At 45.8% G+C, this 11,390-nt stretch overlaps 1 protein-coding gene across 1 annotated transcript in view; it reads left to right on the forward strand.

Annotated features, from left to right (window-relative positions):
* Positions 1-11,185, forward strand: part of COL13A1 (collagen type XIII alpha 1 chain) — a 54,015-nt gene extending 42,830 nt beyond the window's left edge. The window contains exons 32-38 of the mRNA XM_066554309.1: positions 188-223; positions 2,307-2,360; positions 2,640-2,693; positions 3,455-3,490; positions 6,181-6,267; positions 10,273-10,311; positions 10,742-11,185. Coding sequence (XP_066410406.1) covers positions 188-223; positions 2,307-2,360; positions 2,640-2,693; positions 3,455-3,490; positions 6,181-6,267; positions 10,273-10,311; positions 10,742-10,744 — 309 coding nt within the window. The 3' untranslated portion in view covers positions 10,745-11,185. The remainder of the gene's footprint in view (positions 1-187; positions 224-2,306; positions 2,361-2,639; positions 2,694-3,454; positions 3,491-6,180; positions 6,268-10,272; positions 10,312-10,741) is intronic.
* The last annotated feature ends 205 nt before the right edge of the window (positions 11,186-11,390 follow it).

The raw sequence follows: 11,390 nt of genomic DNA on the forward strand, positions 1-11,390 counted from the left end.
AAAGTTGCAGGTCAACATTACGTGTATTCAGTGTTTCTATGTTTTTGTTGGTTTGTTTGTAAGTGCCATCACTTGTCCTTAATTTTTGTTAATTGCAAGCATTTGTTTGTCTCAAGTCACTGCTTGACTCACCTCTCCCCTCCCCTCTCCTCTGCCTTGTTTTTGTGACCCCTCCCTGCCTGTTCAGGGTGCTTCAGGTTTAGACGGCAGGCCGGGACCAGCGGTGAGTTCCACTTCTCTGTTACCCCAAGTTTGTCCTCCCCACTGTCGTGACTCGTGTTGTGTCTTCCACCCAAGTCTTGTTTATACCAGCAATAATCTTATTTTTACCAAAGCAGGCTTGGGAGGGGGTTAAACTTGAAAATGAGGAGTGATATCACACACTTGTCTTCTTTGATGCTACCACTCTGGATGCTGGGATCACAGCCTGCTTGTTCCACTCTGTCTCAGGAACAAGAGGAATGAAACCTCTGCATGATTCCATGATGCTCTGTTCTCCTGTCCTCTTCATCCTGGCAGGTCTCCAACCTGTCATTCTCCATGAGATGGGAGAGGGACTCATCATCAGCAACTGTAGCCACAGCACAAGGGGGAATGGCTTCAAAATGAAAGATTCAGCAGGTTTAGGTTGGATATGAGGAAAAAGTTCTTTATTGTGAGGCCCTGGCACAGGTTGCCCAGAGCAGCTGTGGCTGCCCCTCCCCTGGCAGTGTTCAAGGCCAGGTAGGACAAGGCTTGGAGCAGCCTGGTCCAGTGGAAGGTGTCCCAGTTCATGGGAGGGGGTTGGAATTAGATGATCTTCAAGGCCCCTTCCAACCTAAACCATTCTATGATTCTAAGTAATGCCAACCTGGTTCTGCAAACCACTCTGCTATTCTTGGGTAACAGCTGTTAAATAACAGCCAAATATTTTTAACCCCTCTTGGGAAATCACAGATCACCCATGTACAATCCATTTGGCTATTTAAAAACAAAAAGCAGTTTTTCCTCCTCAGTGTAGCTGGGAATCATTTCAGCTGCTCTGACTTCTGAAGAGAATCTGAGTGGCAGCTTATAGAGTCACTTGTTTGGGGAAACTGGAGATACAATTTTATAGAAGTGCAGGGGAGATTTCAGTGTATTCCTTAGCAGTAAATGGTGCATAAGTGAAGGCAATTAAGATTTCCATGATTGCAGGGATCTAAGGAGAGCCTGGTTTTTCTCTCTGCCACACTGAAGTTGTGTGCTGCATGAGCTGCTCCTCAACTTATGTTCTGTGGATCTTCTCTGAAAAGCTCTCCTGATCCACATGAGCTGTCCTGCTCTCATCAGAGGGGTTACATTAGTGACTAAGCATTGCAGACTGCCATTAAAATGTACAAGACCCTTTGCTTTAAGGCTTTTAGAAAAAGACTCTCCTTTTTGGGAAGCTTGCTCCTTGGCTCTTCCTAGGAGTCAGGCAATGTGCCTCAGAACAATCCCTTTATTGAGGCTCCATGAGGCCATTGTAGACCCATAGCTATGTGGTTTAAGGAGTGTGAGTTGGAGGTGCTGCAATCCTGTTCTTAGCCAGAGGGGCATTAATGAACCACCATGCTGCCAACATTCAAGATTGCTTTGATTGATTTCCCAGAGGCCAGGCACGTCTCAGGAGCACCAGCAAGGAGCTTTGCTGTGCTGGTGGGAGATGGGCTCTGTGTCAAAGGCTTAGGAAAAGCACTGGGTTTTCCTGCTGGGAGCCTGGTGGAGTGACAGGAATGGCAAAGGAGGAGCAGAGGGACTGGAGGATGCCCCTTCCAGCTCACACCTGTGCCTGTACACACCTGCATCCAGCTCTGCAGCCTGGGCTCTGTCAGCTTGCATGAACCACTGACCCAACACTTCCCATCTCCTCAGCTACACTGACTCCAGGAGGGGGTAGAGAAAATAAGGAAATAAGCAGAAAGAAAAGCAAATTGTTTATCATGTAATTCTGTGTAATTCTGCTACAGCTTTCAGCCTTGTCTGGTGTAGCCTAGAAAGAAAGAAAGAATTCCTGTTTGTGGAGCTGGTAGAAAGGCCTGCTGAAATAATTGTCAGGAGAGAGCTTGACAATTAAAAATGAGGCTCTGTAGGTGGTGCTGGTGTGATCTAACACAGCAGTTCCCATGGTCCTCAAATTGCCTTGCCAACCACAAATCCATCTCCACCAACACTGAAAGCTGTAGTGCTGCTAGGTGCCTTCCTCCACCAGCCTGTGCTTTTCCTAAGGGAGCAGCAGTGTCTCCTGGCTTAAAGGAGGCCTGAAATAAAAGCATCCTGATGTGTTTTCCTTCCTACAACTGTAGGGTATTCCAGGACCAATTGGGCCTTCAGGACCAGCAGGACCAAAAGGAGAGAGGGTGAGTTTTTTTTCAGAACTGACAGATGCTCTAGAACTTCTCTGAAGATACCACAGCTCAGGGGGATAAAGGGGCTCCAGGCTTTTCCAGAGCTGGAATTGCCCTCTCCTAGTTCATACAAGAGCCTCAGCTGGGCCTCTTTGGTGCTTCAGTATCTCATCCTTGGGGGTTTTCTGGTGCTTTGAAATGCATCCTTTGCTTTTTCTTCTATGGTGCTCTGCTGCCTGTTTGTACTAAATAGGACTGTGAACAGTTTCTGCTCTTTTGTGTCCATTTCAGGGCAGTAAAGGAGATCCTGGAGTTGCAGGACCAATGGGGCCAGCAGGGCTTCCTGTAAGTATGGAAATCCTTGGGATTTACCTCCAGAGCCTGTTTCTTTGCTGTGCCTGACAGCTGAAGATGTTCTGTAATAGTGTTTGCAGCCACAGCTGGGTTTGCTGTAACTCAAGTTACAAGATTGTGTTCACTATGGCAGTGACAGGAAAAGCGGAGTAGCTTCAGAGCAGACTCAAAGTGATGTGGAGGAGGCTAAAAGGAAATTGTAAATTCACCTTGGTCCTTGAACTACTTAAAGAAGCTGTGTGGGACTCCAGGATGTGTCTCTTAGTCCAAAATGCTGCTTTTGAGCAGCTCCCTTACCTTTCACAGCCTGGGTGCCTCCCACCTGTCTGAGAGAGCCCTGTGTTGTCATTGCAGGGACAAAAGCTGCCTTCAGTGAGGTTAATTCCACTCTCTGGGGTTGCTTTTGGCAAAATGGGGGCGAGTGTTGGTGCTGTGGTCTCATGCAGTCTTGGAATGGCTCTGTTGCTTAACACAAAAAAGGAAGGATTTTGCATGCCCATAACTAATTTATTTCTTATCTGAGGAGTCCATAGGGTAGGTAGTGGTAACGTTACCCCTGGATGGTCTGATGGAGGTGAAGAGGAGGTTGCCTGTTGGAAAAGCTTTGTTTATTTTTGACAGAGCCATTGCTACAAATGTAAAAAAAAAACCCAAAACCCAACAAAATCCTGAGCACACATTCCTCTCTTTAGTGAGAACATGGTGAAATCTGCTTGTTTTGAAATGTTTCTTTCTGTGTTGATGCATTTCAGGGTTTACAAGGTCTACCTGGTGACAAGGGAGTCCGGGTAAGTTACCAGCAAACCTTGTGTGTCATTGCTAACACCTGAACTCAGTGACAGCCCAGTGAACTCCTGTGGCACCAGCATGGGTTTGTGTGCCATACCTTCATCCCAGTCACTTTACACACCTGTGCTTTAGGTGTGAGACCTGTAGCTCATTCCATCACCTGCAACATTGGGCTGCACCTCGCTGAAGGCTCTAGGAGGGATTTTCTAATGTGGTCACACCTCTGTTCTGACTGAAGCACAGGATTGAGTCAGGCCAGCATGGTGTGCCTTAGGAAATCCTGCTTCCCTAGTTCCTGGTGTGTGTAGGGATTCCTGGGAGAATTAGCTGAGGTGCAGCCAGGAAATCTTATTTCAGTACTTCTAAATTGTCCCTGAAGCATGAAAAAGAAGGTTGTCTTCTACCAGACAATCCTGCAGAGAATTTGAAAGATGGAAATTTTGAAAAGATAAATTCAATTTGCCTGTCTTGAAGAATCAGGCCTGAAGTCTCCTCAGGCATTGTCCTGATGTGATGGTGAAGAGTTGGGTCAAACCCAGTGGCAGGAATGGCAGCTTTCCCATTGTACCACCTGTGTTATGGAAAGGTAAACATTGCTAAGAAGTGTCTGTTGAGAAACTCCTTCTTTTTCATCAGGTTTTCTTGCCTGTTAAGGCTTTGAATCTGGATATTTTTGATAAAAACATTTAGGAGCTGTGGTTGCATATAATTTATATTTAGAAATACAAATTACTTTTGGATTTGAGTCTGTAACACTACAATTATATAAATGTCAAGATGTTCAATACAGTACAAGTGTATGTAGTCACCTTTTATTCATAAGACTTTGGCATCACCTAAATTTATCTGGAGGTGTAATTATTTATAGTGCATGTGCCCATGTGATGATTTCATTATATGGATTTGCTTTTGATGTGTAGTGAGTGTTCTCTATCCTCCATCTGCAATGGGTTTCTGACCTTACTCTGCACAGAAAGGACAGTTCTGGACAGCACTAGCCAACTGGCATCTTAAACTAGGGGAGAAAGGTTCAAGTTTCATGGAAACACCTAAGTTCTCCCCTTTTTTAATCATTGCATTTCTGGCTTTGCTTCTTAACTTTCACTTCACTTTTGTTTTGCACGTGTGGCTTCTTCTAAAAAACTGTCATTTTTAATTCCTGGACTTTTTCAGTTGGCTTTTGAACTGAGTGCCTTAGTTAAAAGAAGGCTCTTTCATTGGCTTTCATTAAGGGGATTTCTCTGAGCTCTGGCATAAAAGCAAGTGAAAACTGGGAGAAATTGCAATTCCTTGTAGAGGATGAGCTGGAAAGCACGAATGGGCAGTTTTGCTGGCATGAATGCACTCTGCCTCACTGCAGCCCAGGGTTTCAATGGAAAAGTGAGAGAGACTCAGGAGTGTGAATGGGCAAGTAAAATATCTTGGGGGACCCTAGAGAATACCCCTTTTGCCACTGAGCCTTTGTACAGGGATTTCCCCTTACTCTGAAGTCCCAGTTTGCCAAAGTCCTCTCTTTTTCTCTATGCTTTTTAAATCCCAGGAATGCTCCTGCTGCTCTCTGCTTGGAGCAGATCAGCATGGCTGTGTCACTAATGGCAGTGGGAACAGGCAGCATTTTGTGAAAGCCAGCTGAAAAAGTGGGAACCCTGAACTTGTCCTGCTGCTGTTCTAATGCTGGGGGGTTTGTGTGTGTTTGTGCATCTTCCTTGCTCCTACAGGTCCACCTTTGTCCCCTTTATCCCTTCCTCCTCTTCCACCTTTCTTCCTGGTTCCTTCCTCCAGAGCAACCCATGCTGCATTTTTCCTGGATTATCCTCTCCATTCCAGTGCTTGGTTCTGGGTGATTTCTCCTCATTGCCTCTCCTCTCCCATCCATTTCTCTTGCCAGCTTTGGGTTTAACACTTTTTTTTTTTAAGAAGCAGCAGCCTGTGCTGTCTGATTTTATCCCTTAATTCCTTTAACACTCCCCATGAGCTCAGTTCCCTGTGCAGCAGCCCCTTCCCCCGTTGGATGCTCAGCAGCTTTGAGAATTTCCTGTTACACAGGAGGATTTGGTGTGGATGTAACTGGCAAACACCACACTATGCCCTGCCTTGTGCTGCCACTTAAGGATCAGGGACCAGTTGCTGCCCTGTGGCTGTGCTGCCTAGGATTACTCCCTGGTCCAACAGGTTTTTTGGGAGAGCACAACTCAGAGCATTCCAAAGGACAGCCAGACTGACAGACCTGGCTGACAGGTCCCTGAGTGAGACTTTGTCAGAATGGGAATTCAGAGGGGTAAAAAAGCATCCCAGTGCTATCCCAGAGCCCCAGTGCAGGAGGGACCTTCCCAGCCAGCTGGAGATGGAGATAAGGAGGCACAGTGCTGGCCAGAGGGGTGGTTTCCATCCTGGTTTCCCATCCAAGATGCCCTCTCTGATGGATGGGAAGCCCTGGGAAGTGGTGTGAGGATCCCTTTGGTGCTGAGCCCTGTCTGTGTGGGACTGCAGCCACAGCCACAGTGTTTATGCAGCTCAGCCACAGCTCAGCAGCTCCAAACATTGATCTTCACATCTCAGAGGGAAATTGATTTTAAAATGTTTCCTAAATGTTTATCCTTTTTTAAACTATCGCTGACATTTGTTTGAAATGGATGATCCTAAAGCTTTTGTGTATTCTTTTTTTCTTGGACTAAACTATTATTTACAGGGGGAGAGGGGCAAGAAAGGCTCTAGAGGGTCTAAAGGGGATAAGGGAGACCAAGGAGCACCTGGATTAGATGCACCCTGTCCGTTGGTATGTCCTGTTTCATCAAATGTATTGTTTTAAGATGTGTTGATGGGGAAGACAGAAGGAAATCATAACATAAATAATGGTCTTGCAAAAGTACAACATTTGGATAAGCCCAGCTGGGTTCCCACCACAGCCTGTGGGACCAACTGATCCTCTGAGAGATCAGGCTGCTGAGTGACCATGGTTATGTTCCTTCCTCTTCCAGACAAAGGTTTGGGTACATGGGGTGTGCCATGTGCTGGGAGCTCAGGGCTCTCTCCACTGTGGATAGAGCCCTGTCTCCTTTGCTGCTGGCTCCAGCTCTTCTCTGGAGATGCTCCATGGGATCAAAACTACCTGACAGCAAAACTGCAATGCTGGTTCCTTGCCTTGGAGTAACAGCCAGCTGATGTGATGGCCTGAGAGCACACAGGGCACTTGAGCTGCACTACCCAGAGGGAAAACAAGTCTCAGTTATCCTAAATGGGATGTGTTTCTGTCAAAACAGATTGGCTATAGGTCTGGATGAGTGAATAAATACAGGAATATGTGTACATTTTTATCTACATTCATATGCTGCAGCAAACACTGCCAGAAATCTGCTAGCAGTGCCACAAATTCCAGGAGTACTTGGGGATCATTCTTTTAGAAATCCAGCTGCTGGGTTTCTCAGTGAGGATGGGAGGAATGGCTGATTTTGGAATGGAGGAAGCACCATCCCCATCCTCTCAGAGAAGCATCTCCCGGCTCATAGAGACAGAAACTGCTGCTGCACAGCTCAGTGTGCAGACAGGACTCAGTGCTGGGTGTGCAGCTGAGTGCTCTGTCTGTGCCAGTCCCAGCAGGCACTCAGCCTCTCCTCCTGGGGCGTGCAGGTGCCTGGCACTGACTGAAATAACGATAGTGGTTGATTTCATGAACAGGGTCTCCGAGGTTTTAAAGGCGAGAAGGGTGAGCCGGGGTTACCTGGGCTGGACGGCCTGGATGCCCCATGCCCATTGGTATGGTGTATACCTTCCCTTTCCTGCATGCTCGTTTGCTTTTTGCCTCTTGGTGCTGTTTTCTGATCCTCCCCAAACAGCTGCATGCCCTGGAAACACCTGGCAGTTCCTTCCTTACCTGTCTCCAGACTCCCTCCCTCTCATTGCTGCTGGCAGAACCAGGCCCTTCCCTTCACTCTGATTCCCAACAGCTGTCAGCAGCACTTTGTGGCATGAGGAAAAATAGAGTTGGAATGTGGTTTTATTTACAACTGCTTCACTTCTTCCTTTGCCTTTCCTTTGACAATTTCCAGTAAGCCAGTGTATGCAGGCCCAGCTCTACACTGGCTTGGCTTCCTCACAAGGAGCTGCAGTGCTTGTGTCCTTCATTAACTCTGTTTTTAATTGCTTGTGTGTGTTGAGCACAGCCTGACATGGTTCCATGTGACCTCAGTTACCCCATACATGAAGATGACTGAAAAGAATAGTTATCCCATTAGTAAGCCCATGTGAAACATATTAATGGGGACACTTAACCTCCCTGCTGGATCATTCCTATTTATGACTCTCCCCAAAAGTCCAAACTGTACCCATAGCATTCAAAAAACTGGAATTTAGGATTGCCTGTTTCCCAATATCCATCTTATTCAAGTGATAAAATGATTATTGTATTAGTGCCTGATCTAGCCCAACTGTTGTAGGACAGAAGTATTCAGAAACACTTAACCCCAGCTGATTTCTTAGTATCCCAGTAAAGGTTCACCAATTTATTCATTTTCTCTGAGTTTTCTGGAGATGCAGCATTTAGGTGACATTTTTGCTCTCTAGGAGAGTCTCAACATCTCCATAATACAAAGAAACTTCTACTCCCCTGCCCATCCAGCCCTGTTTGGCATGACAAGGTTTGCTTGAGCATGGTCTTTCCAAGCTTTATGCTCACTTAAGGAGGTTTGATGCCATCCGCAAGGGATGGGGTTTGTTAGTTCAACTAGCTGGGAAAATGCATCCCAAAGCAAAAAGCCGCATTTAATTTGAAAGGTTTTTCTAGTTTCTAGTTTCTTGAGGGAAAAAAAAGAAAAAAAAGCCATGAAATTGCCATTAAAAACCTTTGTTATTTGAGCTTTGTGAAGAGCTGACATAATTTTCCTTCCAGTGTTCCCTCCTTTGGGTGCTGCCATTGCCTGTTTGGGACAGTGACCACTCAAAGTCTCAGTTGCTGCTCTGTAAATTCTGGGTAGTAGCAACTTAGGCCAGTCCCCCAAGTGAAACCATCCCTGAGTGAGCCCAGAACAGTGCTCAAAGGAGGAAGACCACAGAGCCATGTGTTTTGTGTCCCAGTGATCACAGCCAGGTTTCTGTGGAGTAACTTCTGGCTGAGTAAGGCACCTGATTTCACAGGTGCAAGGATTCCACCAGTGCCCTGGCAGGTGACATTTCTGGTTTTGTCACTGCTCCTGGTGAGGATTCACCCCACATGGCCATAATAGAACTCACACTTCTTTTCATACCTATTTTCATTAAGGGAAACTTGCCAGAAAATCTGATAAAACATGGATGCTGTTATTTTTTATACATAGTGTTCTGGCATGCAAGCTTGGGAACGTGAATAAGCATGTTTTTTGATCCAACTAGGTTAAAAGCTTGGCATCCAGCTGACACATCCATGTGTGTAGCTCATGGAGGCTGTGAACTAACTCTTGGCACATGTGAGATATGTGTTAGTACCAAGGAAGGAGATCCTTGGTACTAACAAGCACGTCATGTTTCCGTTCTCGGCACATTCGCCCACAACAAACACTTCCTTGTGACCCTGGTGTTCCTTTGATCCCTGAGCTGTGACTCCCTGGCCTCCCATTCCTTCATACACCTAACTTCCCATCTCCTCCTGCCATGCACTGTACCAGCCATTCCTGTCACCACCAGTGTACCAATGGGAACACCACAATTTACCCAGTAAATAAGTTGGAATTCTGTATTTCCACATAGTTGGGGCAAGGGGAGGAAACAGCACAAGGAGACCAAAGTCCAAAAAATGCATTTGAAAAGCAAAATTGTTTTAACATCATGGCAATGTTCAGTACATCAGCCCCCTGGAAGTGCATCTCCAGCAAATAGTTCATTTCTCAATATGTTACTGTGCATTTGCTTTTCTGTTTGTATTTTTTTGGGGTTTCCTGGGGAATAGTGATAGACCATGAATCTGCCACGTGCACAGAGCACAAGAATTTGACTTCTCATGTCAGACATGTATTTCCTTACACCTGACTTTATCTGCTGCTCCCCAGAGCACCTTAGCACTGGTGTCATATCTAGCCCATCATCAAAGAGGGCTGCACAGGGTTGAAATTAATGGCAGTAATCTACAAAAGCATTTCCCAGCCATGGAGCCCAAGACATCATGGGTGCAGAAGTGCCAGGGGATTTCCACAGAAATCCCACTGATGTTTTTGAAGCCAGAGTCCCTTTTCAGGGAGTCAGCTGAGGGGCTGCTGTAATTTCCCTGGAGCAGGATCTGCCCAGAGGCAAGAGGGGATAACTGGGCAGTGTCTCCCATGACAAAGCAAACCCTTTAACAGGGCAGGAAGGAAATGAAGATTTTTTTTCCTAGACCCTCCTCAGGGTCTGAGGTTAGTGCTGACTCTGGGATTGGTTTTTAAGCTCAATGTTATACAGAGCCAAGCCTGAGCACACAGAGCAGCCACCTCTCACTTTCCTGTTTATCTGGCTGAGTTGGACCTCCTGTGGTCCTTCTCTTCTTCCTTCAAGGAAACCTGGGCAGACCCCTTTCTTAGGGGAGGGTGGTTCTCAGGTACATGAGCCCCTTGCACAGCCTGCAGGCATTTCCCCTCTTCACCCCAGCCCCTGCTTCGGGCTGCACTGGTTGTGCCAGCCAGAAGTCTGAGTCATCTGAAGGATGAGGAATATCTCTCAGACTATTCCTCCAGCCCAGGTTCAAACTGTTTGTTGCAGTAACAGTTAACCCATGCCTTCCTTTCTCTGTCTCTGTGCTACTTTCTCTGTCCTAAACTGCTATTTCATCCATCCACAGGGAGAAGATGGCCTTCCAGTTCAAGGCTGCTGGAATAAGGTAATTTGGAAATGTTGCTGTGCCGAGTTGGCAGTGCCATGGGTCCTGCTAATGTTTTCCATGAATCTGCCTAAGGGCAGAAGAGATGTGGATGCATGGATGGGATTTCCAGGACTGTTTCCCAGAAAAGAGGCAACCAAAACTCCTCCTTAGTTAAATATCACAGTTCAGCTCAAAGGAGGGAACTGTACCTGTGGCCTTTGAGCTGCCTGGCCCAAAGTGCTCTCATCCTTGCACAAAGATGAGATTTCCTCCTGGGTTCTCTCAGACACAACCCAGGATCTGGCCCACCTTCAGGAGAGGTGGAAAGGGTCCCTGCTGGGATCCATCACAGCTCCTTTTCCTCCTGGAGAGCCCAGAGCCAGCTTGCCTAACAGTGTCCTACCCCCTGTGAGCTGTCACTAACACTTGTTTATGTTTTCTTTTGCAGTGATGATTCTAACCCTGGACTGACCTGTGTGTGTTACTGTACATAGAATATTTATTTTTATACGGTGTTCTTCTCTGAAATGCCAAAAGTTATGCATTTTTACAAATTATCAAAAAGTGGCATATTTTTTTGTACAGAAAATACTAGATCTCCCTTTTCCCCCATTTGTCAGTTCTCTGTATGATTCTATGTCTGCATTACGCTTGTTTTGTCATGGAGTACAGCTGTAATATTTACATGATATTTGTGCACACATGATGAATATAGGAACTTAATAAATTATTGCATTTAAAGTGCCCAAAGGAACTGCCCTGTATAGATTTAAAGGTCATTTTCATTTTTCAAGCTGGATAATTCAAGAATATTTCAAAATATTATGTATTTTTTATTAAAGTGAAATATTAACACTTCTGTTGTGATGAATTAAAGTGTTGCTGAAAAATCTCCTAGTAGTCCCTGTGCACTGGGAATGTAGAGACACCATGATTTAGAGTTATCCTCCCATGACCTGGAATAACCCTCATGACAAGGAGCCCTGGTTGGCAAGAAATTCTCATCCCTTTCTAAATTGTAGGCTTTCAATCAGCTTAATTAAAGCCTTATTTAAAATTAAGCATAATGCAGCATACCTTGATATCCTAACAAATGT

Source organism: Molothrus aeneus, chromosome 8 (assembly GCF_037042795.1).
Source record: "Molothrus aeneus isolate 106 chromosome 8, BPBGC_Maene_1.0, whole genome shotgun sequence".
Lineage (NCBI taxonomy): Eukaryota > Metazoa > Chordata > Aves > Passeriformes > Icteridae > Molothrus > Molothrus aeneus.